Here is a 24,334-nt window from a genome sequence, read left to right on the forward strand (position 1 = left end):
CAACGGCAGTGTCGGGGACTTGATTTGCTACCAAGCGCAAGATGCACATTGCATGGTGTGAACCATCTCAGTCTCTCTTCGCCCCCTGGTACCTAGTCAGTCCTGCAGTATCCGCAGAGCAATTGTCTCCAAGTCACCAAGTCCATGGCAGCACGGCTTCTTGACTCTTCTTTTGCAGCTTTGCTTGCGTGACACGCTTGTTGTGCAGCCAAACGAAACAGGAAGCTCGTTAAGGACGGTGGGGAACCTAGAAGTATGGAAAGGCAAAAGTCAATTGAGATTATTGGATAACGGCTATCGAGTGGAGAAGCAGCGTGAAAAAGTAAGACGAGCACAAGTTCCTCGTCCAGCAAGGATGGTCGTGGACTCGTTAGTGACTTGTTAATGTGAGGTGACTGAATAAAGTTGGATGCGCAATCTGACAAGCTCCAAAAGATTGGACTTGGGGGAAAAGAGGCAGTGGAGCAATGTTGGCCCGATCTTACACCGACAAAAGTACCCAAGTCCAACGTCTACAGCAGTACGTATCCGGAGATAGCTACTGTGGTAAAGTACCTACCTACCTTATCTCAAGGTACATTCAGCCCACGTAATTAGCTCGCAATAAACAAAGTTCCTTCCAGTACCTTATTTCCCCCCCTCGATGCTTATCCAAGTCACCCCCTACCAGCCTCGGCTAGTCCCTCCGAACCAACTATGGTCTACCAGGATATCATCGTTATTAGTCGTCGGGTTACGAATCACAGTCGTCTCTCTGCATATTCACTGGAGCCTGCCCATCAATCAAGCTTCTTCATAGTGGGTGTCTTGTATCCAACCCCTCCAACGGGGTTCAGTGTGGACGCGGGGTGACGACGATCGCGGCGTAAGCTTCTTTTCCCTTAAGGTAGGCCAGCTTGGCAAACTCGACGACGTCCCATTCTATCTCGAGGCCTACGTCAACCAATTTTGATGCTTATTTCCTGTTCTGTCTTCCTTTTTGTCGGATCGCAGATCAAGATGAGACTGATTGGGAGATGTTGGGTTTTTAATGAAGACGGCGGACTCTGCGACGTTTACCTAGGGCTCTGACATGACGACCAGTACATAATAGACAGGCCCTCCATCGTCACTCTCACGATAACCTCACCCTGCAAAGCATCAATCCAACGTGGCAACCAACCACTTATGCGCAGGCATTCGTCTGTATTGAGCAAACATCTCTGGGGCTTCCCGCTGCCATATCCGCACCGTAGTGCAGCTAAGCTACCGACAGCTACCGCCAGCCTGGTTCCATCCACCCTTGCAGCGAGCAAAAGTCTTCTCTGGTATCTCTCTTTCTCTCTCTGACCACGTCTTCCAAACGCCATTGACGACGGGGCTATGTAACAAAACAGAGTGTGCCGCTCTTCTTGAGCTGGCCAAACCTAGGCGATCCCATGTCGCCTTCCAAAAATCTTCGTCTTCCTCCACAATTCAAATGAGGAACCCAAGAATATGCCTCCTGGCTTTTTTTAGTGTCCCTTTGATGTCTTGTAGTAAAATCCACTCCCTCCCATTGTCCACTTCAATCCCCCGTCTCAAAAGAGTCTTTGTCTCTTCACTCCAGACCAAGAATTCTCTTTGAGTTCTCATACACAACCCATGTGATGCTCAGAGCGGGAGCAACCTTGAGCAGGTTAGGCGTGAGTCCCTTGTACATGCCCCGCACACCCTCATTCTTGAATGTCTGCCGTGCGACATCCACGATGCCGGTATAAGTTGCAGGGTGCATGACTGTTCCCTGCGTCTGGAGACGGGTGCGGAGGACGTTGAGTGGGTACACCACTGACGCTCCGAAAGCACCACTGGTCGCTCCTATGAGACCAGTCATGATGTTGCCCGGCTTGGCGTCCTCCTCGTGAATGCCCTTGTACTTGGCCATGTATCTCTTGTACGAGGATTTGAGGAACTCAAATGTGCCCATGTCAATGGCACTGTACGGGAACATGCCCATGAGGCCCATGGTAACACCACGATAGGCGATGCGCATGCCTCCCGCCTGCCACATCTTCTTGGCAGTATCGATAACAAGTGCATTGCCGCTGAGGCCGCCCTGGACCGTCGACGTCTGGAGCCGGAACTTAAGTGTATCGAGCGGGTATACACAGAACCTAGGGGACGTCAGCAGCGAGTCAAGGCGGCAAGAGAGACATAAAGAGACAAGGGGAGAGACGGCGACTCTGCAATAAATGATAGAGATTACAGCGGCTAAAGCAAATGAGGCAAACTTGGAGGAGTGTTGTGAAGAAATAACGTACTGGGCAACCATGCCAGCGACACCTCCCGCCACGAATTTTGAGGTGCTGCTAATCTGTCTGGGGTCGTTGTGTCCCTCAAACTTAGAAAGGGTTCGCTTTGCGGCCTCATAGGATCCAAACTTGATGGCACTCTCGGGCATGATCTTGATGACATTGAGTCCGTTGCCTTGGGGAAGTCAGTACATAATTCAAGTAGCTGCTCGGTTTAAAATGGCCAATCATCTTTCAAGCTAGGGAGTTCAAGATAGATGGAACGATGGACCAGTAGCAGCCGACAGCCATGAATGTATATAAACATCAGTAGAAGTATAAGCATGAGCGTACCTGCAAAAAGACTGCGCATGCCGCCTGCCTTCCAGAGATCCTTGACGGCATCACTAAAAGGTCGCACAGCGTTGTTCAGAGCAACCAGGGGACGACCCTGCTTCAGAGCAGAGGCCGCAGTCTCGGTACTGGCTCGAGTGTTGACGAGCAGGTAGACCTTGAGACGATCGAGAGGAGCGGTGGCAGTCCGCGATAGTCCTCCAGCGACGGCACCTGCGACAAAGTAACCTGGATCAGGGGCGAAGTCAGTCAGTCTCTTGGTCTTGGGTGCTACAGTTGCATCTGAGCTAGAGCCTTGCTCGGAGCTGCTGTCTGTGACCTGGTTCGCTTGAGAGGTGCCGACGCCGGGGAGTCTTCGGAGGATGCCTGTGTGCTTCTCGTTTCCGGCCTCGATGCACGCCTGCAGCACCGCTGCCTCCATGTTCATATTGTTCATGTTGGCGCTGGTACCTGAAAAGCCTGGAGGAGAGATGGGTACCACGGCTTGCGTTGTTGTCGTGGTTCTTGATGATGATGTTGCTGAAGTTGTTTTTGACGTGAGGGAAGGTTGCTGTTGGGCGGAGTCTGTGGCAGAAGTGAGGCTGTTTGGTGAGGTTTGTTGATTTTGCTGCGGTTTTGACAAGGTGGAAAGCTGCGCAGCTGTGGTAGGAACGGGCGACGCAGCGCCTTCCTGGGAGGGGACGACCATCACCACGGGGCGGCCGTCTTCGTCGGTGGTGGCGGCGGAAGCAAAAGACTCGGTTGTGGTGCCGGGCTCACGATCCGAAGGGGATGCGATCCTCAAAATGGATCCAAAGAGGGTTTGCAGAAGGAAGCCGGTCGTACCTAAACCTTCAAGTGTCTCCTCCGATACCATCGAGTCACCTTCAGCAGTGAGGGTGACGATGGAAGAATAAAAGTCCAACACGGCCTTCAGAGGGGCGTGGCCATTGTGTGTTGGCATAAACAAAAGAAAATCTCTGCGCGTGTCCGGGTTCTGTCAGTGATTCACTCTCCAAGCAGAACAGAAGGAGAGGTTTTTCCGGGAAGAAAAAGAGGAAGGAGAAACCCGACAACAGCACCAGAGCATCCATCGTGGAAGCCTCTCGCCCACCTCAGGCATACGCCTATACACCGAGCCACACCGAGAACATCATGGCCGGTCACCGTGGAGTCGTGCTCCTGGACCTAGATCTGGACCTTCCCATATACGTCGGATAATCGGCCACCCTTTACTCTACACCTCGCTTTGCGGCTTGGGCTTACAACAACACCCGTGGACTCACAACATACTCTACTGAATGCTGAGAAACTTACCGCCATTCTTCGAAGCTTATATAGCCATCGTTGTTCATGTCGATATCGCCAAAAAAGGAGCTGAGCTTGCGCATCGGCACAACCAGCCCAGCTCGTCGGAAGGCCTCCTGTAGTTCAGTCTTGTCAAGTCTCCCATCATGGTCCTTGTCTATGGACTGGAAAAGAAGCATGAGCTGCCTCTCTGTCTGCTCGACAAAGTAGCGGAACTCTGGTGATAGGTCATTGTCAGCGGCCGTCCTCGATATCTTATTCAATCCAAGACAGGGGAACCCGGCCAGTAGCTTCAGCTTCTAGTCTGATAGCCCCCAATTCGCAGCTTACCTTCATACTGAATCACACCGTCGTCGTTCGTGTCGACGACGGTCATGATCCTCCGCAACATATCGTCCGCATTCTTCATAGCTAAAGGGTAACGTCAGCACCCAGACCACACGGGAGCTTCGGGCAGAGTTTGATGCTGACGGTGATCAATCTTCTTCAACCCCTTCTGCAACCCCTTAAAGTCCAAATGTCCCGTCCCCTGAGGGTCCAATTGCCTCCAGAGGTCCTCGACCCGCTTATCCCGCTGGTTCTGCGACTCGTCCACCTCCATCTGGCGCTCGGTAACCCAATTTGTTACCCCCATGGCGGCGGCGGCATCAGGACGCAGGGTCAGTAGAGTCGAGGGCTCGGTCTCGACGCGGGATTCATAGGGTGAACGGCGGTAGAAAGGTGGAAATCGCGCGGGGTTCTATCGAGGGGCGTCTGTCTCACGACGACATGGCGGGTTATCAAAGGCGGCGTTGGGTTGGTGTTGTCGCGACTGGCTTTGCTTGCATGAGGTGCTGCAAGTCACAAGGACTGACGTAGGAGGATCGCGAGGTGCAGCGACCAAGAAAATGCAGCACCGCCTGCCGCAAGTGGTTCGCGCCGGGGCCACAGCGTCAGAAGCTCGGCTACCCAGGGGAGGGTTCCACTGGCGGGCCAAGCGAGGCAATCAGCTGCCACCAATTAGCAGTGCTCCCGGGAGCTTCCAGTGCTGCTCCAGCAGACAGCTTCAGCGAGGTGGTTCTCCGAGGCCGCCAGGGCGGACATCTTCCGCCTTATCGTTATCAGGGAAAACATCAGCCACAGTTCCATATGCTGCACCAGCCTCGCAGCCACCCTTTCCATTAACTTCACCCATCAGCCTCGCTGCTCCTCAGCAACATCCCCTCCAATCTCTCCGGGTTATTGCGGACACAAATCATGTCATAGATTTCCATGAAAACGCCCGGGAGAGGTCATCATGGCTGCCAACTACTGGGAGTCAACCCAGCGTCGCTTCTGGCTCTTCTCCAAAGATGAACTCCAAGCAGTGCGCCAGAAGCTCGAAGACGATAATTCCGACCTAGTCCAGATGTTTCCTCTCCCGCAACAGCGGCACCTAGGCATTTACTTCAATCAGCGTTAGCTTCCCTGCTGCTCTTCATAGTATTCCCACCTGCTAAATTCATCACGCACACAGAGGTCAATCGGCTCGGCAAACGCATGGTAGTCCGACAGCAGGCCATGGCCACCGCACAGGTTTATATCAAACGCTTCTACACCAAGGTCGAAATCCGGCGAACAAATCCATACCTGGTCGTTGCAACCGCGCTGTATCTGGCTTGCAAGATGGAAGAGTCCCCGCAGCATATCCGCCTGATCGTCAGTGAAGCTCGCTCCCTGTGGCCCGATTTCCTCGGTCTCGACACCTCGAAGCTCGGCGAGTGCGAGTTCTTCATGATATCCGAGATGAGCTCTCAGCTCATAGTTCATCAACCGTATCGAACCCTGAACAACTACCAACAGGAGTTGAACTTGACCCAGGAGGACGTCGCCCTGGGCTGGTCCATAATCAACGATCACTACATGACGGATCTACCGTTGCTACATCCACCCCATACGATTGCCCTCACAGCAATTTTGCTTGTATTGGTTCTGCGACCCTCGCCTAACATGTCTGGTTCCAACCCGCCATCCGCCGCTGGTATTGCTGCTGCAAGCGCAGCGTTAGCTCAGGCCCAAGGCCGAGTGCCTGGACTGCCTCCGACTCCCGGAACACCGAACCCCGCGGATAAAGAGAAGCAACCGGAGGCTAGGTTCACCCGGGTGCAGCGGTACGGTGCTTGGCTGGCCGAAAGCAACGTTGATATCGCTGCCATGGTTGACTGCACCCAAGAGCTGATTTCGTTTTACGATTGTCACGAGCAGTACAATGATAAGCTCTCTCGGGAGCAAATCAACCGCTTTGTCAAGGCCCGGGTTCTTGACAAGTGATGAATCGATGAGATGGCACAATTTTGTCATCTATGCTGATGCTATAGAAGGTCGGATAGTGGCGTGATTGGAATCGTATGGCTGGCGCTCTTCAATTGAGCGGCGCCAGCGAAACACAGGAAAGGCCTGCTCATTGAGAGCACTACTAGAACGAGTACCGACTCTTCGAAAGTCACCATGCGGAACAGCATGAGAAACGGCATCAGCCAGATGCATACACCTGGAGCAAGACTTTACAGTGGCCCTCAAGTATTCAGTCCAATAAGACTGAGGGATCGGAAAGCAGAAACGCCCGAGAGTCTTCGAATGAGAAAAGGCATCGATCTTCTCACGCAGCTTGACATCGCAAGCGCTTTCCGGACTGTTCGATGCAACAGGTGCTTTAGTCCTAAATTCGGCGATGATGTCTGCTGTAAAAGCATTGTGCTATGCTCGAAAGACTGGATACTGGCATTGTCAAGTTCACAGACATACACCTTTGACGCAAAATTGAAGTAATTCGCTCCGTGTCTGTCTTTTCGGCCTTGCCGACACCAACGGGGAAGCGTTGCTTACTTCATGCAGGGGACGCGGCCCTATAAGTCCAACAGGGAAGGTGACTAGGGTCAAATAGGGACGACTGCAGCTGTGCCACGCGTGGAATGAAGCTGTTGGTTTCAAGCAAGTAAACAGACCTCGTATGCTTTGTGCATCTCGCCTACACTAAAACATCGTATCCAGCCTCGCCAAGCGCTCCACTTGTACATTGCTCCGTGAATGGAACTCACCGGTCATCGCATTCCTAAATCATTCCGATAGGTCTTGGAGGTCTACTGTCGTTGGTTCTGAATAGGGAATCCAGACCCCTTGTTCACCAAATACGGGTCAGAAGGCACGCGGCGGACAATACCCATGACGCTCAAAACAATAACAATTCAGCCTCTTGATTTCGTCTTTGTTATCTTACCTCAATCACTGCTACTTCTGAGTGCACGGAGACCCAGACAAGAAGAGAAGAATCGACGGGAGGGAAAGGGGAGAGTGAGACCGACGAAGAGTTAAGCTCAAGCAATCATGCTTCCAAACTCGCTCTTTTTGTCGACCACGGCATCAGCCTTGTTTTTGCTGTTGCTCCCATTCCGTCTATCGAAGCTTCGCAAAGAAACGATCAAGGTCATTCCGGAACACCACGGCCATGGCAAAGTTGTGCGTAGTGATGAGTGATACTGTTTCCTGGAAACCGAACTAAACTGAAGCTAGATCATCGCAATCATCTTAGTTGTGGCCCAGTCAATCATACTCGCTACGACAGCACTCTCGACGCCCCGACTTGGGCTCAATTTAGCTTCTGCTATTTTGTCCTTGGTGGCTTATGTGGGCCTTTGCCCGCTGCTCTTGTTGGAGCACACCAAGTCCGTCAGGCCGTCGGATCTCGCTGTTGTCTATCTGCTTGTATCGTCGGGATGCAATTTGCTTGACTTGGGAACGGGAGTTCCTAACAATGGGTCCGCCATAATCGTCGCCCCGGCATTTACGAGTCTTTGCATCAAGGGCGTGCTTCTGGTTGTTGAACTTCGAGGAAAGCAAACGATCCTGCAGAGTCCTCGTGATCAGTGGTCTCCAGAGGAATTGTCCAATATTCTGGATCGAACGTTCTTTGGATGGATCAATCCGATTCTCGTCCGAGGGAACAGATACATTCTAACTGGAGACTGCCTTCCAGTGATGGACAGCAAGCTGTTATCGCAACTTCGACGCCAGCAAGCCCTGCAAGCATGGAGTCAGAGAAGTACGCCTACTTTCCCGCTGGCGTAGCACAACGCGTCGACTTTTGCTAAGAGCACCATAGACAAGCCCGAGAAAAAGATGACGCTACCCAAAGTACTGCTGCGTAGTATTCTTCCGCAGTTTCTTGCGCCCATCATCCCTCGCTTTGTTCTCATCGGATTCCGCTACGCTCAGCCGGTCCTAATCGGTACTGTCATCCGCTCCATCAGCATGTCATCCGAGGAATCTCAAGATGGAGGGTACTCAGTTGTGTCGATGGCTGTCTTTGTCTATGTGGGTTTGGCTGTAAGTCTCGTCGCCTGAGGTCCCGTACGATGCAATATTGAGTCATACTCTAGATCGCGAGAACTGCCTACCAGCACAGTCTCAACCGCCTCAAGATTATGATCAGGGGCGCTGTTGTTGGTCTCCTCAACAACAAGCAACTCAATCAGCAGTCTACTGGCTATGGCGATACAAAGGTGGTTACTTTGATGAGTACAGACGCAGACAACGTGGTTCAGTCGGCTTCCATGTTCCACGAGACGTGGGCGCAGATCATCGAGGTTGGTATAGGCACCGCGATGCTAGCTCGGAGAGTCGGTTGGGTTTGCGCGGTTCCATTCGTCATGATCTTTTGTAAGTTGAATCTAGGCACTCGTACTTAGAGTAAGAACTAATGAGCTCTTTAGTTTGCTCTCGTGTGAGTCGATATCTGGCAAAGAACCTCCAGAGCAAGCAAAAGGATTGGTCTGTGGCTACTCAGAACCGAATCGCCATGACCACGTCTATGCTTGGCTCGGTCAAGAGTCTGAAGATGCTTGGGATCGTAGACCATACGGAATCTCTGATCCTCTCCTTACGCCTTCGGGAGCTTGAAATGGCCAAGAAAGTCCGGTGGATGATGGTCGCTTACAACGCGAGTGGTATGTGATGTCATCCGATTCCCAGGTATAATGCCACTTCCTGACACCTTGTAGCAAACGCTCTCGGTATTTTCGCCCCCATTCTCACGCTCGTTCTGTACGTGATCGTCGCGAGACTTAACGGCTCCGCACTCGATGTTGAGACCGCCTTCACGACTACGGCGCTACTCGGCTTGGTGACGCACCCTGCCAACATGATTATGACCATCGTGCCGCAAGCTGTGGGCTCGCTGGCGGCTTTTGAACGAATTCAGCAATATCTCATTGAGCCACCCCGAAATGACCAAAGACTTATTTTCGATAAAGCAGAAGACAGCCTCGTCGACATTTCGCCCGCCATATCTTTGGAAGCCGTCACGGTTCAAGGGCTCACTGCATCGAAACCTCCGGCTTTCAGCAATCTCAACCTCGTTATTGACAAGGGTTCAATAGTCATGTGTTCTGGTCCCGTTGGAAGCGGCAAAACGATGCTTGTCCGAGCCCTCTTGGGGGAGGTCCCCACGGCTTCTGGAACGATATCTGTGTCGACGAAGCATATAGGATACTGCGAGCAGTCTCCTTGGTTACCAAGCGGAACCTTCAAACAAGCAGTCTGCGGTTTCCTCCCCGAGGAGCCAAGCTGGTATCAGGAGGTGATCCAACTATGCTGCCTCGATGAGGACCTCCTGGCAAATCCCAGCGGCGACAGTACCACAATAGGAAGCCGAGGCTTGAACCTTTCTGGAGGACAACGACAACGGGTGGTACGTTTGCGCCGCCATGCTCTTTTCGCTACATAGTTATCGTCGTGTCAAGTTTCAAAGGGTTCACTTCACTGACCACAACTACTAAGGCTCTTGCCCGAGCTATATACGCCCGCAGTGAGATTGTGATCTTGGACGATAGCTTCAGCGCACTTGACGGTAAAACAGAAAGTCGTGTCGTTGAGAACCTGCTTGGTTCTGCAGGTCATTTCAAGAAAACGGGCACGACTGTCCTCCTTGTTACTCATTCTAGTACGCCCCTTACGTTGCTATGGCACAAACAATGTACGAAGACTGACAGTCTATAGCTGCGCATTTCAACCTAGCAGACCAGCTAATTATCCTGGGTGGCGGAACCATTGCGTACCAGGGGACGTGGGATGACCTGAAGCAGAACCCCAAGTACGCCTCACTGAAAGTTAATATTGATGATTCAAAGAACGATACGGTCGTGAAGCAGCCCCAAGTGGACAAGACCGTGCAGAGCCAGAAATTGAAGATGGCCGAGGCTGTTTCTGATCTCAGCAGAGCAACGGGAGACATCTCTCTCTATGGTATGTTGCACTTTTCTTCGCCTTTTGAATGCTAACTCAGCCATCTCCCCTCAGGATACTATTTTCGGGCTGTAGGCTTTCGTCATATCCTACTACTTCTCGCTTGCACCTCAACATATTCTTTCTTCGTAACTTTCCCTCAGTACTGGTTGCAAAAGTGGACGGAGGCACCAGTATCCCAGACAACATTCTATATTTGTGGCTACCTCATCTCATCTTTACTAGCATGGCTCGCTACAAGCGGAACGATGTGGTGAGTACGAATAGTTCAGGTCGCTGACCCTGATCCTAACTTAGTTAAAGGTCAACCCAAATCCTGATCGCACCCGCTTCCGGCACTGAACTACATCGCCGCCTACTCTCAACTATCATCGGGTTCGTGTAATCCCACTAACTTCATCTGCTGCCACCTACACCTACTGACCAAACTTAGTGCCCCACTGTCGTATTTCTCAAAGACTGATATGGGAGTTACATTGAATCAGTTGGTCGCAACGCCTACCGAATGAGCCATATCATTTGCTAAGTCTTTACAGTTTCAGTCAGGATATACAACTGGTAGATAAGCAGTTGCCGCCAGCCACCATGTCCATGTCGAATCGTAAGCCTTCCTGACCCAACACTCACTCCTCCTTACTCATATTTGGTTACAGAGGTCTTCAAGCTGCTCGTACAGGTGGTTTTGTTATTCAGCACACAAAAGCTGCTGGCTCTGTCGCTTCCCCTTTGCGCCGCGGTCGTGTATCTCGTGCAGCGGGTGTACTTACGCACCTCGCGACAATTGCGTCTGCTAGATCTCGAGTCGCAGTCGGCAGTCTACTCGAGCTTCCTCGAATCAGTACCGCTTCCCTCTCCCCTTCTGGCTAAGTACGTTGTGGCTGACAACGACATAGGTTGAAGGCGTCACGACTATCCGAGCTTTTGGTTGGGAGAAACAAGCCGAGCATGCCAACGTGGTCTGTCTTGATAAGTCGCAGAAGCCAGCATATATCCTCTTCTGTCTACAACAGTGGCTGGGCATCGTTCTGGATCTCATGGTTGCTGCGATTGCCACAGGCCTCATCACACTTGCAGTTTTTGTGAGGGGAACGACGACGGCCGGTCAGATTGGTATGGCGTTGAATATTGTGTTGGCTGCGAACGCGACGCTTCTTAGCCTCGTGACATCTTGGACGAATATGGAGATTTCCCTAGGTGCCATGTATACTTTCTCTTCCTCCTTGTCTTCCTGGTTGATTTACTGACGGCTTGGCAGATCTCGCTTGAAGACCTTGGAGGCCGATACGCCGAAAGAGGGACAGCCGCACGAGGACTTTGTTCCCACGGAGGCGTGGCCGTCATCTGGATCAGTCGAGTTCGATAAGGTCACCGTTTCGTATAAGTAAGACAACTATTAACAATACGGTCGCCTCTGTAGACTGACTCTCTCTGCAGCCCCGACGCAGTGGCTTTACAAGACGTTACCTTGAAGGCCTCTCCAGGCCAGCAATTGATCATTTGCGGTCGAACGGGCAGGTATGTTGCACATGGCTGCATCCATAGATCATATTCCGATCTCTGCTGACACGTTGGACAAACAGCGGCAAAAGCACCCTACTCCTCACCCTCCTACGTCTTCTTGACACGGATACTGGATGCATCAGGATTGACGGGATCGATCTACGTCTCGTGCCACGTTCTCTAATTCGACAGAAGTGCTTCATCACGGTTTCCCAAGAGTCATTCATTCTGGGACATGCCAGTCTCCGCTTCAATCTCGATGTGCGATTCTCTGTTCAATATTCGTGAGAGATCCCCGCTGACCTACCAACTACCCAGCCCTCGACTTCTCTTCCAGATGAAGCAATCATCTCAGCCCTCGAGAGGGTCGGCCTGCTGTCACACTTCCACCTACAAAACACTTCATCTGAGGAGGAAACTCGCAACACTCTAGACAGCCCACTATCCTCTCTGCCACAAATGTCCACCGGTCAATCGCAGCTGTTCGCACTAGCTAGAGCGCTCGTACAACTCAAATCCATCAACCACCCGTCCGAATCATCAGCAAACGGAACTGAATGCCGACACATCATGCCGATTCTTCTGTTGGATGAAGCCACATCCTCGCTCGATACCGAGACTGAATCTGTCACACGCGACATCATACGCCAGGAGTTCACAGACAAGGGCCATACCGTAATAGCAATCACGCATAGGCTGGGCGGCGTGACGGAAGGCTTGCGGCCAGGACAGGATGCCGTGGTCTTGTTGTCCAAGGGCAAGATTGGGAAGCTTGGCGAGGCGGAGGATGTGTTGGACGCGACGGCTTTGAAGGGGTAGCTATGCATGCGGATGGTTGTCTGACTTCTATCACTCGCTGATAGACCGTATCAATGGTTTAGGATTCGAACGAGAACGAATATTTGTTTTGTACAGACAGATGATGTCTCTCGATGATTCCCCTCGCATCCTCTCTCCATTGTACACACATTTGCGTAACGATCCTCGAGCGACTTTCAACGCGGCGCCTTCTCCACACCAGGCCGCATTGACCAGCGATCCCACGTCGAGTGAGTTACAGTGCTGAGCCAAAGACCCAGAAGGAGCAGAAGTGGCGTTGTGGCGATTGTAAACGCAGTAAACGCAGGGGTCTTTTCGCCATCCCTCAGCGCCGCCGTTATCAGACATGCGGCAACAACGCTGATTCACAAAGAGCATGAATGTTGGAGCAGATAAGACGGGACGATTCAGCTGGCAGACTATGTGGCGAGTACCTACCTGCTTCAAGTACAAAACTACTGGGACCAAAGACTACTCTGCCCTGAGACATAATTATGGGCGCATAGTGTAAATTTGACATTGGTTCATGTCCGAAATGCCGTCCAAGATGCCACAGCGACTGTCAATCGCATTGAAATCAGTTCTAGAAAGCAACACTACGCAGAAAGAGCAAAAATAACTCCTCGACGGGGAATTGAACCCCGGTCCCCTGCGAATCGTTGTCAGGGAATAATTCCCCGATGACAAGCAGATATCCTCACCACTAGACTATCGGGGAAGTGTGGATGTGAGCATCCAGTGATAGTTGGTTGGGGGCCACAGCCCACTTGGCATAGATGTAGCAAGTCTGGGGGTGGGCGACGAGGTGTGACGTGGGCTATGTGAGTTGAGGAAAGAATCTCTCTGGAAATGGAAATGTACTTTGAGATGAGACGACGAGAAGACACCGCGATCTCATGTGTTTCCTTTCATGTGTTTGAGTAGCATCTATCCTTAATTCTGTGTCTTTCATTGACGATAGAGTGGATAGCAGGCCAACACTTGACGCCTGATGAGCAAGTATAAAGTGGGGGTAGATACGTCTGGTAAGCCCTATTGAGGAGATCTTGGAAGTCTTATCCACGGGAAGATATAATCAAGCTGCTTCCATCATGGACTCTGTGGGTGTTTTGGAGGAATCCCTCGCATATATGTGTGGTAGATGACATTGGAAGAAGCTGGCGGCGACAGGCATCATATAGAGGCGAGAGACGACGCCGCCGCCACAGCAAGTTCTCCCGAACTCTCAGTTCAGAAGTATACTGTAAGAGGTTTTGGTTTTTTCTCAAAATGTTATCCCGAAGCCTACATTTCATCGTAGGAAAATCGGCCAAAGTTTACTAGGTCCCGTCCATCCCAACCATTCTACCCATCTGGAAGGTCCTGACTAACTTCTCTGCCAGCTCACCCGTTACCTTAGCCTTGGCCGCACCAGTGGATTATACGTAGACTCCATGGCCGAGTTGCTTGACCGAATGCGCGAAACATGTACAGTTTTCGCCTTTACTTGACGGTAACAGCGCGAAATTGCCTGCAGCTCCTCCGAAGTCGTCCACCAATGCTCCGCCATACTCACATGGTTAGACGTTGTCAAAGTCAGGCTAGCAACCATCCAGTTTGAAGCAGTCCGGACATCTGCCTCATTTCTGACCAACATCCTCGTATGACGAACGGTAAACACAAGAAACAAGGCGCTAGAGTGAAGTCGATGCCGTCTACCTGAAGCTTTCCGGCAACAATGCGTCTTTCCACGGAAGGGAGCACGTAACTCTTTGCCAGAACTATATTGCCAATCGCGGAGATGTCCTCTTTCGCGCTGTTAGGAAGAACTCATAGGACTTCCTAGTAGTCCCCGATCGAGAGCCTGTCTTCTTTGTCTACATGGCGAAGTTAGGCCCTCGACCGTGCACTCTTTTCACATACCGAGCAGATCTACTCGAGACCCAACCTTGAATAAGGCGAGGCGAGCGAGTGGTTAACTACCTTATAGAATGGAGAAATAGGTAAGTGATTCCTGTCCAAGTGTATTGTACCGACAACCAGGACGAGAGATCGCAGCGTGGGACCACTGGATGCATGGCCTCCCCAGGGGAAAGGTGAGTCCAAGATTGCAGATCACGGCTGTCCGATCCCTCCGAGCTGCAGCCCTGGAGTTGCCGGACAGCCCGTCAGGTGAAGAAATGACACTAACAGAGTTCGTCCACAATTTAAGGTATAGCCCTTGTATACAATCAATTAAGGTTGAAGAGACATTGACGCTCATTTGACGTTCCTCAATATTAATTGCTGAAGCGAAAGGGAAAACCCTCGCTTTTATTGACGATTCCACTCTGAACAGTCCGAGCTTCAGGAAACGTAACTTATAGATATTGAAGAAATCAGTGTCCTTGAATATGACAGTTCTCAACATGTTTCCAATCATTTAGTGGTACTTCCTTCCCAGGAAGCAAAAATTGATCAAGTACTAACCCATATACGCTCATTACAACACGTTCGTTATCATGAAGAGGTCCACAGCCATCATACTCGCCTTGCAGTGCGTATTGACACCAGGCCTCGCAAGAGTAACACCACGAAGTGACTACACGGAAGAAGCAAGCCAACCCGTTCACTCTCTTCAAGCTCGACAACAGGACTCATCAGACAAAGGTGTCTTGGAGAATGAGGTGCGCGATGGCACCTGCAAAGATACCATGTTCTTCTTCCTCCGCGGAAGCACTCAACAGCCGAATATGGTGAGTAAACCCGGCTTGCAAAGCCTCGATGATATCTTTGCCTTGAGCGCATTGAGAACTAACAGTCCACCACAGGGATTGCAACCGGGCCCTCAACTCGCGGCGTACCTCCGCTCAACCCTCGGCGCGGACAAGATTGCTATTCAAGGCATTGAGTACGCCGCAACGCTGCAAGACAACCTCTGCATCAACAACCAGCTGTGCCGGCCGCGCGAGGTCACCAGCGCGAGCACCCAGATCCGCGAGTACATGGACCAGTGCTCCGACTCTGATGTCGTCGTCGGAGGGTACAGCCAAGGCGCTGCGATGCTTTCCCGCGTGATTTCGGATAGGCTTGGATCGGAATACAAGGACCGGATCGTGGCCGCCGTGACATTTGGCAACACTATGCAGGTGTACAACAAGAACACGATACCCGGTCTGGCACCGGAAAGAGTGCAGACGTTTTGCAACAAATTTGACCCGGTCTGGTAAGTCTTGAACACACCCCAGCTTTGCAAATGAAGGCACTGAGACGGTCTCGCTAACACCATGTGACCGCAGCCGCAACGGTCTACCCCTCGGCGCCGTGATGCCAGGCCACAGAGACTATCGCCCCTCCGCCAAACCCGCCGCCGAGTTTCTCGTGCAGAAGCTCGCCGCCGCCAAAGGCTGGACCACCGTCCCCATCGTCTCCGACATCGACCTCTCCCACTTTGCCGACGTGGGCTTCACCTTCCGCGAAATCTACCGCGGCGCGCCCGCCGGCAGCTCAACCTCCTTCAACGACGGCACAGAACTCGCCAAGCTGGACAGCGTGCGCGTCGTCTCCATCTTTGGCCGCGGCGCCGCGCGGGTCGACGCGCTCGGCGTCAAGATGGACGGGGGCCCCGACGGGGCGCAGGAGCACGGCGGTAGCGGCGGGAATTTCAAGGAGCTGACGCTGGAGGAGGGGGAGTACTGGATCATGACGGAGGTGTGCAACGGCCGGAAGAAGAAGAAGGACCGCGTTGGGTTCTTTCGGGCTTCGACTAGTCTGGGCCGGGTACTGGAGGTTGGGTCGAGGACGAATGATCGGTGTGTTACATTTGTGCCGGGTGAGGGCCGCTCGTTTGTAGGTATGCATGGGGAGTCTGGGGAGGAGGTGGACTCTGTTGGGTTTATTGAGTATCCCAAATTGGATTAGATGATAGCGCTGAAGCAAGATACATAAGTAGACGATCGAGTCTTTGTGGGATACCCAACTATGGGTCATCCGAGTTGTCCTCCATCATGCCTATGTAGACCAGACCGTTCATCCTTGTCATGATTTTCCCCGTAGGAAAACGCATAAAGTTGGACAGTCTTGCGATAGGCTGAAGCTAAGATGCACAAAGCTGATCCCTGGTTCTTCAAAGCTAGGCCTAGCCCTCTCTTCTACGGGGATTAGAGCGAGGAAGCTTCTCTCCACTGAGATGTGTGTTGAAGAAGAGCCTGCGGAACGCACAGTTATTGACGAAGATGAGCTTCTACAGTTGAATTCTTATGTGAGACCTCAAGGGACTGGTGCTGGGAATATCGAGTTTACCCGCGGGATGCTAAGAATTCCAAAGCTGTATCTCCTCGGGTTCTACTCAAGTTGAAGTCCTCTTGATACCTGAGTCTCGCTAACAGATAATCTCACGATATTTTTCATAGTAAGGTCGTCGTCTTGATGTTGGTGTTAAGTTTATCAGCGTTTTCGCCATGTGTCCAAGGGAGTCTTCAGCTTGACATTCCTCAACCGATATGTCTCTTGGAACATTGCTTCCTTCTTTGACGTCGGGTTAATGAGAGCGCAGGATAAATTATAGGAGTGAATTCGGCACAATACTTGTAGAATGGTTTACATTGAAAGTGTGATTGCTATTAGAATCAGCCAAAAAAACGTACATAGCAGTAACTAAATTTCTGTACGGTACAGTGAAGAGAAAGATGTTCTTTGCGAAGTCGAAATATATTTTGTCTTTGTGGTATATGTCGTACAAAATTGGCATGAAACTGTGAGCGTCCGTTATGATCTGTTCCTGATATCTCTTGTAATTCCTGTGTGTCAATTCCCGACTCCTGGAAGTGACAGTTTAAATAAACCAAAACGCCGATTTCGAGTATTCCCCGGCCGGGTATCGTTGTGTGGAAGTTCCGCAATGGTAATCACCATTCATCGTAACCAGAAGCTGTTTCGCTAGGTAAATATGGTGGTTTCTGTTTTTTCTTTTTACTAGGAGGCGGTGTCTCGTCCAAAGCTCTGAAAGGTTCCCTGGGGTTGATAATTGGGGATGGCGACAGGAAGGCTCGGGTTGGCTTGTTGGGTTACTCTCGTTCCCCCTTTCAGGACGTTGGTGAGCCAACAGACAATCATAGTCGAGATGCCAATGTAGAATGGCAGCAATTCGAACAGAAGCGGATCTCTGAGCGCTGCCGTTTTGCAGTCGGACGACCACCAGCCCGCCGTCGGCCACACCATGAGGCCGGCAAGGAAGCTCACCACCAGGGCGAAACTAGGGTGCTGTCGTGTTAGAGCGATTCTTGTGTTCTGCAGCTTCAGGGACAACTCACAGTGACATTTGAATTCCGTACGGCTTAGTGGTTGCTTTCAAGTACAAATAGCTGTACATGATACAGGCCATATAGAGCCTACGGAATCATCAGATCATGTTGATATTCAGTTCTTGCATGTAACTCACATAGTCGAGACCAATATATTTCGATCTATGGTGAGGAAGAAGTGGCCGTAGAATACCATAGTGGTCAAAAGGCCAACGAAGCTTGTTACTTTTGTCTCCAAGTAGCAGGTAACAAATAGGCCACCCATGACTATGGCGCAGAAGGTTGCATTCTGATTGGCACTGTTGGTGATCCAATTTCCTGAAGAGGCATCCACGGGACTCGGGGTTTGATGGGTCGGCGTCGTTTGGGTGCTTGCATCTGCTGATGCCACCATCAGTCCAAAAGCCAAGACTGTAAAGAAGCCTCGAAGCCTATTCGACAGGTATGAATGTTTTGACAGTGTAATGGATCGGGGTTGTGTTGGTAGAGTTATCGCTTGCTGTTGCTTTGTCCATCTTTGCTGGAGGACCCTGCCTTCCTTGGCTAGGGTCGAAGGAGTCTGCTCCTGGAGAGAACAGTCTCCAAAGAGATGGACTTCAGGGTCTCCGGAGGGATAGATGAAGGACGGTTGATAAGTTCGGCTTGGGTGCAGGCGCCGTGGGGAGTGTGAAGAGAAGGCTTCCGAATCATGCATTCCTCCTGTGTTGACAGGGTATTGTATGTGTGACTTCGAAATAGATAGTAGTCTATTGTTATGGTTGTCTTAGCGAAAGTTGTGGCAACTCAAGAAGCTTTGAGATTGGTATTATCTGGGGTCTTTACAAGAGGCCTACGCGGGATGAACAGTTTGTTTGAGAGCTCGTGTATACTTTTGCTTGAGTGTTCAAGGTAGTATTCGGTGGAGAGAAATCGTACTGAGTTACATAAAAGTCTGAATCGAGGATTGAAGATCGGAAGTGGTCGTCTGGAAAGAGGTTGGAGAAAGGCGAAAGACGCCCTCTCTAGCTAAATCCAGTGGAAAACTTTAATATAGAATGAATAAAACTTGAGCTCAGAGAAACGAATTGAAAAAAAAAACATGAGGGGATCGTGAATGCTATAGGCAAACTGAGTGGACGGGTTGATTAACAAACTGGACTGGTACGGGCCCCTCTAGCTAGGCTTGCCAGAATCGTTGCTAAACCAGTCCCCGTAGTTGAGCGGCTAAAGGCGGCTCACCGAGAAAAACGTATTGGTTTCCATTAATCACCAAAAAGGTGCCGTTTCTTTGTCCCAAGGGTGCCAAGGTGGAAAGGAAGCCCGCGTGACTTTTGAAGAAGGTAGTATGACGGCAATGGCTTGATCATGCTGGCGTTTTACCCCGCTATCTTTGTGTCAGAGTCTAGTTTATCTTAGTTTCTCTTCATCTATTTCTCATAAGTCAAGCGTAATTCCTCTCTCAACAAAATTGACGACGGCCGCCTATCTCGCGGGGAAAGGGGGTTACGCAACTGCTCCTACTTTGGTTCGATTCCAATCAAAACATCAAAGATGAAGAGAATGGGATTTGAAGTGTCCAAGCGCATCGCCTCGAATGAGTCTACTTGCGACTCAGCCGTATGCCAAAGAATTCGCCGAGGAAAGCAAAGCTACCGTTCCCACTTGATCTTAACCTCTGCGTCTGGGGTTCTTTCGTTGCTATCAGCCTGCGCACCCTTGTTTCCCAGCATCCTCAAACCGAGCAACGACGCCCAAGATACCGGTTCCACTTTTCGAGAGTTCAATCTTTATTTGAATAATTATGTTAGTATTTTGCTCGACGCCTCATTCGTTCACTAATTGTTAATAAGGAGCACAATCAACAAAACGCACGACCCGAACCATATGAGCCCTACTCGCTGGACACGATGTTCATGACATTTGGAGTTTTCTGCCTCACTACATCGTCTTTCTATGGTTGCAGATGCCACGACGTATATCAAGATTTCATTGTCTCTGTTGCGGTCCTTGGTGGCTTATATGTTCTACTAGCCACGGCTGCGCCTCGCGATGGATGGAGAGGGCTCCTGTTAGCCTTTATCTCTCTGATACCACCCTCTATCTCCTTCGGTATCTGTATAAGCATCATGTTTCACCAGGCGGTTCGCAGGTTATCTTCAAAGAAACCTACGAGGGGCTTGTGAATATACTACTTCGCTGAGTAAGTGTCAACGCCAACAGGCTTGGTAACAATTTCTATCATGTGCCAAACCAGAAGTTGAGGTCTATAATGAGAGGACCCCAATTACAGCCCTTTGAAATGTACTTGAGTCAACTCAAGGAAGAATTTGTGAAATATTGAAAGCTCAGACGGGCTGCGGGAGCTCATCGTGGTAGTCGGCGACCTGAGTCCTATAGAGGCCGAAAATGTGGGCCCGGAGCCGGAGCCGGACCCAGATCCCGACCAAGTGTCACTCCCGTCCTGTCACCTGGACCATGTTGGTACCATTCTCTTTCCAGATTCTAGACTCGCATTTCAAAAAATCTACCTTCAATCGAGTCGACAAGGCCGTCTCTGTCAACTCTTCGTAGCCAATTGTGTTGAGCTTGTATCGTATGCTAGGTAATTACGTCGTCTTAGCCGAAGATCTCTTTGGGGTAATGTCCAGTGGTGAGAGCTCTGGGCGTACGAGTTCCCTTACTAGTAGCTTCCAGAAGCCTGGCTAGCAAATAAGAAAGTGAAGATGTTCTCTCCTGGGTTTATGCTGCTCTCCAAGTCGAAGGTGTGATTCTGCTCAACCCCTTCAATGGCGTTCAAAACGCCGCACGAGAGATCCATTCAGTCAACATTGTGGGCAAAAGTCAATTAGTGTCTCGACACGATGCTAATACGATTACATCCCTCAAACCCTCTCCCAAACGCAGCCCGCATGCATTTTCATCAACAGCCAATCCCGGTCCCAAAGAGCACTAGAACGAACTCCCGCAGAACCCATGCATCTGTTTTGTGTGTGTGTCTGCTCATAAAGCTGTACGGCATACTGTGTTCTGCTTCATTCTCGCCACCTCCTAGTGCCTCTTTGAAGGTGAAGGCAAGGTGAGGTGGGGCGAACAATCATCCCTCACGATTATGACGCCTTGCCGGCAGTCTTCTCCTGCAACTTCTTGGGGTCGATGTGCTCGTCGCGATCCGCCTTGATGGCCTCCTCGCTGTCGGAGGCGAGCTCGGGCTTCCAGTGGCCCTTGCCCTGCTTCTGCTTGGAGAGAGAGTCCTGCTTGTGCTTCTCGTGCGTCTCGCTGTCGGTGTCTTTGAATGGGGAAAAGTGTCAGCTGACATCTCTCTAGCAACAGAAGGGGAAGAGTTCGTTCATGGGTAGGAGGGGTGAAAGGTTGGCAATGAAGGCGTCATCGAAGCTTGTGACTTCACCCCAAGCTCAATTGCCATGCATCCTTCTGCAGGGGAAAGAGGAAAGAAGGTAGAAAAGAGAAATAAGCGAGAGACTCACGTCCAGAAGACTCCTTCAGACCCTGCGTTCTCGTCGTGGAGATGCTGAAGCCCCGACCGAGGGGAGCGGTCTGTCTACCGACGACGAAAGCGCCGCGGGCAATAGGACGGGCAGACAGAGCGATGCGGGATGCCATTGTTGCGTAGGTATTTGGTTTTTGGATCTGTGGTAGAGGAAGGGGAGGGGGTATCACGGTGTAGGTTTGGATTATCGTGTTGTGTTTGCAGGCAGGTTCAATTGAACGGAAGAGAATCAAGATTCAATGAGGTATTAAAGGGGGAAAAGGGGCCAAATGATCACGACAACTCGGCAAAAGAGCTCAAGAAGTAGAGCAATAGCAATAACCTAGGTTAAGCTACTAGCTAGACGAGAAAGCAGCCGCCAGAAGCATGCGGCGCGCCGCTTCGTTGACCCGGCCGTGACGTCACTATTCATTGCTCTCTCCCTCTCTCGATTAGTTACATGGTGACATCTCCTCAGGACCGAGCTTTTTCCTTCTCCAGCTGGTTGCAGCAGCGCAGCTACCCGAGTGGCTGGAAGCATCGCCATGTCCCCGCAAATTGCCCTTTTAGAACGGGAAGGAGAGAGTTGCAGAAGACGAGGGCGGGGCATTGACCAACTGCCTGTCGACCATTTGCAAGCCCACAGTCACATCATCCAACGAAGGGGCCATCCATCCATCATCGCCGCTCAGAGAGACCTTCATACGCATCGTCATCGTCCTGGATTTTCTCGCCAGACTATGCTCAAATCTGGACCATGAATTCTCTCTCATGAGCCTCATCACCACCTGTGTGCAGACCTCCGTGCCCAATCCCCCGTTGACCCCTGACATAGACCCCCACCACGGAACCATACCCAGGACGGGATTTTCTTTCACTCTGGCAGTCCACGCTTCGTGCTTTGCTGCCCAGCTGCATCGTCATCATTGGCTTCCCCACCCCTCTCATCAAAGACCAAGTCCATCCCGGGACCGTGACCCCAACCCCCCCCCCCCCCCCCTCTCACTCTCCAAGCCATGATGATGCTCGTTGTATCCGTCCACTTCATAGTAATTTCGCCGGGAGGAAGAGAAATAGTAATAGTGGTTACAGTAATCTTCAAAAAATTGATCAGGAAGCACCGAGCCGCAGGATACCTCACCTTCATCGCCCACCTGCAGCACTCCATCCCCGCCAAACACCCCCCTCCCCTCGCAGCACCATGCAGAAACTCAGGCGGCGGGTAAGCAAGGCACCTCAGGTCCCTCAGGTCCCCTTCAGGCCCAGGATGAAGCCGGGCCGCGACCCAGGCACCAGGCACGCCGCACACCAGACTAACCCTTCAACGCCCCCAACACAAAACGCCAGAAACTAGAAAGTGAAATCCACCCGTCTCCCTTTTCCGAACCGCCCTCCATAGCGATACCAGCGCCTACAGAATCATACCTCGTACACAGGGGAAAAACGCAACCAAAAATCCTCCATGCTAAACTCTACTGCACAAAAAGCCCGACCTTCAACTCCTCTTTTCTCCCTCGCAGCCCGAGCTCAGCTTAGCTCAGATTCATTCCCCTTCTTCCCCCCCTCCGTCGTCTCCTCGGCGAACAAAGGGGGTTTCGAGGCAGGTGTGGGCCGGGAATCTATGTCTGATTTACTGACCCCCATCTCACGCAGCTCGATAGCAGCCGTCTTACAGTATCCTGCAATATATCAGCAATGTCACGGTTCAAGAAGGGGTAATATGCAGTAAGCGCGAGGACGGCATGTAGTCATCTCTTTATTCTAACAGTCGTGAGATGTATCTGATGCAAATGAGCAAGAGGTCAAACCCGGCTAGCAATATTTGGTCCTTCACCGAACGTCTACCTAATATTGTCACCATGATTCGGAACCTATTAGTAGCTGGTCACTTGCAATGATGGTTGGCAGTCACTGAATGACACTCCTGATGGACGGCTTTTGATGAACATATCGTATATTGCATTGCGCCTTGCTGGCTTCGCGCCACAAGATCAGACAGCTTGGTCTAATCCCATTCAACACCATTCGCATCTTGAGCGTTTCCTGTACAACCCCAAAAGGTATCCCGTTCTCCGACCCAGAAACCACAAGAGCCATTTATCGTCTCAAAACCGCTACCCAAGAAACACACAACTCTTCCGAGATGCTCGCGAAAGTGCCCAGACAAGGTATGACTCCACCACCACCAACCGTTTCCAGTGTCGCGAGGTGCTAGACCCTGCACCGCCGGAACATCGACCAATAGTAGTAAGAATAGTCCATCCTCGAATAATGAAATGAGAGAAGAGGCGCAAGAAAGCAATAAAGGACTGCGCGATCCCCGTCCACATCGCTCAACCAAACAAGGTAACAATGCAGAGGTTCGCCAGCAGGCCGCACCCAAAATTCATGACCAACTCCACCTTTCCCAAAAAGGTATTTCCCGGTACCGTTTCCAAGCTTTGGAGATTTGCCGCAAAACAATAGCAACGCATGTCTTTGCCCGCCACCACCCATTTGATATTTCCCATGTGAGCCCATAACAGAAACACCTGTTGCCCCCCCGCTCCGAATAAGTTGCTGAAAAGACACTCATTCTATATGTCGAGATAATCTTTTCCGGAATGACTTCGTGACCCGTCGAGCACCATGATGAGCAACAGAAATTTTGAATCATCTTGGAAAACAAAAAAGTCGTCCCGCTGTCCGTGAAAAAAGATGCCGAGAATTAATTATATCCGAGAACTCCGCCGTGGTGTGATTTCACACCGATGCATGTCGTGAAAATGCAAAACCATCCGTGTGGAAAACGCCATTCGTGCAAGTCCAACCTCATCTTGCGAGGTAAGGACACCGAAAGATTTTTGTCGAGTTTTTTTGTAGTCGAAAATACCCAAAAAAAGGAGAAAGGTATCGATAACTTCTCATTCCGCGCCGTAGGAAAAAGCCTCGAAGGGGTTTTTGTCGGTTTAACAGGGTATGTCGTTGAGGTTGTTTGTACAGGAGAGGAATGTCGTTTGAGCCAACAGATGACCAGACCACGCCGGCAGTCTAGCCAATACCTTGAGGTACCCAGCCCGCAAGAGAGAAAATCATCGATGCCATTGCCATTTTTCGTCTTCTTTTTTTTTTCGGTGCCCGCCAAGATGGTCGGTGTAAAC

General features: G+C 51.1%; 9 protein-coding genes across 9 annotated transcripts; 4 read left to right on the forward strand and 5 right to left on the reverse strand.

Annotated features, from left to right (window-relative positions):
• Positions 1 to 1,579: 1,579 nt before the first annotated feature.
• On the reverse strand, positions 1,580 to 4,524 carry CCOS01_10937 (uncharacterized protein; the record flags this gene model as incomplete). The annotated part of the gene is made up of 6 exons (XM_060459090.1): positions 1,580 to 2,132; positions 2,280 to 2,445; positions 2,604 to 3,562; positions 3,900 to 4,107; positions 4,221 to 4,301; positions 4,362 to 4,524. The coding sequence occupies 6 exons, from the start codon at positions 4,522 to 4,524 to the stop codon at positions 1,580 to 1,582; spliced, it is 2,130 nt and encodes a 709-aa protein (XP_060310892.1).
• Positions 4,525 to 5,166: 642 nt separating this feature from the next.
• Positions 5,167 to 6,179, forward strand: CCOS01_10938 (RNA polymerase II holoenzyme cyclin-like subunit; the record flags this gene model as incomplete). The annotated part of the gene is made up of 2 exons (XM_060459091.1): positions 5,167 to 5,326; positions 5,386 to 6,179. The coding sequence occupies 2 exons, from the start codon at positions 5,167 to 5,169 to the stop codon at positions 6,177 to 6,179; spliced, it is 954 nt and encodes a 317-aa protein (XP_060310893.1).
• Positions 6,180 to 7,232: 1,053 nt separating this feature from the next.
• Positions 7,233 to 12,467, forward strand: CCOS01_10939 (uncharacterized protein; the record flags this gene model as incomplete). Its single annotated transcript, XM_060459092.1, has 18 exons — positions 7,233 to 7,364; positions 7,419 to 7,947; positions 8,008 to 8,231; positions 8,285 to 8,564; positions 8,618 to 8,851; positions 8,906 to 9,594; positions 9,684 to 9,846; positions 9,903 to 10,148; positions 10,203 to 10,401; positions 10,452 to 10,523; positions 10,582 to 10,632; positions 10,685 to 10,749; positions 10,802 to 10,986; positions 11,042 to 11,349; positions 11,404 to 11,529; positions 11,583 to 11,663; positions 11,729 to 11,909; positions 11,967 to 12,467. 18 exons carry the CDS (start codon positions 7,233 to 7,235, stop codon positions 12,465 to 12,467), a joined length of 4,266 nt encoding a protein of 1,421 aa, XP_060310894.1.
• Positions 12,468 to 13,857: 1,390 nt separating this feature from the next.
• Positions 13,858 to 14,058, reverse strand: CCOS01_10940 (uncharacterized protein; the record flags this gene model as incomplete). The annotated part of the gene is made up of 1 exon (XM_060459093.1): positions 13,858 to 14,058. One exon carries the CDS (start codon positions 14,056 to 14,058, stop codon positions 13,858 to 13,860), a length of 201 nt encoding a protein of 66 aa, XP_060310895.1.
• Positions 14,059 to 14,947: 889 nt separating this feature from the next.
• CCOS01_10941 (cutinase-2) lies at positions 14,948 to 16,346 on the forward strand (the record flags this gene model as incomplete). The annotated part of the gene is made up of 3 exons (XM_060459094.1): positions 14,948 to 15,181; positions 15,257 to 15,651; positions 15,725 to 16,346. 3 exons carry the CDS (start codon positions 14,948 to 14,950, stop codon positions 16,344 to 16,346), a joined length of 1,251 nt encoding a protein of 416 aa, XP_060310896.1.
• A 1,053-nt stretch (positions 16,347 to 17,399) lies between these two features.
• Positions 17,400 to 17,924, reverse strand: CCOS01_10942 (uncharacterized protein; the record flags this gene model as incomplete). Its single annotated transcript, XM_060459095.1, has 3 exons — positions 17,400 to 17,679; positions 17,738 to 17,815; positions 17,866 to 17,924. 3 exons carry the CDS (start codon positions 17,922 to 17,924, stop codon positions 17,400 to 17,402), a joined length of 417 nt encoding a protein of 138 aa, XP_060310897.1.
• A 1,334-nt stretch (positions 17,925 to 19,258) lies between these two features.
• CCOS01_10943 (uncharacterized protein) lies at positions 19,259 to 19,890 on the forward strand (the record flags this gene model as incomplete). Its single annotated transcript, XM_060459096.1, has 2 exons — positions 19,259 to 19,510; positions 19,558 to 19,890. The coding sequence occupies 2 exons, from the start codon at positions 19,259 to 19,261 to the stop codon at positions 19,888 to 19,890; spliced, it is 585 nt and encodes a 194-aa protein (XP_060310898.1).
• Positions 19,891 to 20,814: 924 nt separating this feature from the next.
• Positions 20,815 to 21,328, reverse strand: CCOS01_10944 (uncharacterized protein; the record flags this gene model as incomplete). Its single annotated transcript, XM_060459097.1, has 2 exons — positions 20,815 to 20,993; positions 21,193 to 21,328. The coding sequence occupies 2 exons, from the start codon at positions 21,326 to 21,328 to the stop codon at positions 20,815 to 20,817; spliced, it is 315 nt and encodes a 104-aa protein (XP_060310899.1).
• Positions 21,329 to 23,308: 1,980 nt separating this feature from the next.
• On the reverse strand, positions 23,309 to 23,524 carry CCOS01_10945 (uncharacterized protein; the record flags this gene model as incomplete). Its single annotated transcript, XM_060459098.1, has 1 exon — positions 23,309 to 23,524. The coding sequence occupies one exon, from the start codon at positions 23,522 to 23,524 to the stop codon at positions 23,309 to 23,311; it is 216 nt and encodes a 71-aa protein (XP_060310900.1).
• Positions 23,525 to 24,334: the final 810 nt, after the last annotated feature.

Source organism: Colletotrichum costaricense (assembly GCF_030867565.1).
Source record: "Colletotrichum costaricense strain IMI 309622 chromosome Unknown Scaffold_11.1, whole genome shotgun sequence".
Lineage (NCBI taxonomy): Eukaryota > Fungi > Ascomycota > Sordariomycetes > Glomerellales > Glomerellaceae > Colletotrichum > Colletotrichum costaricense.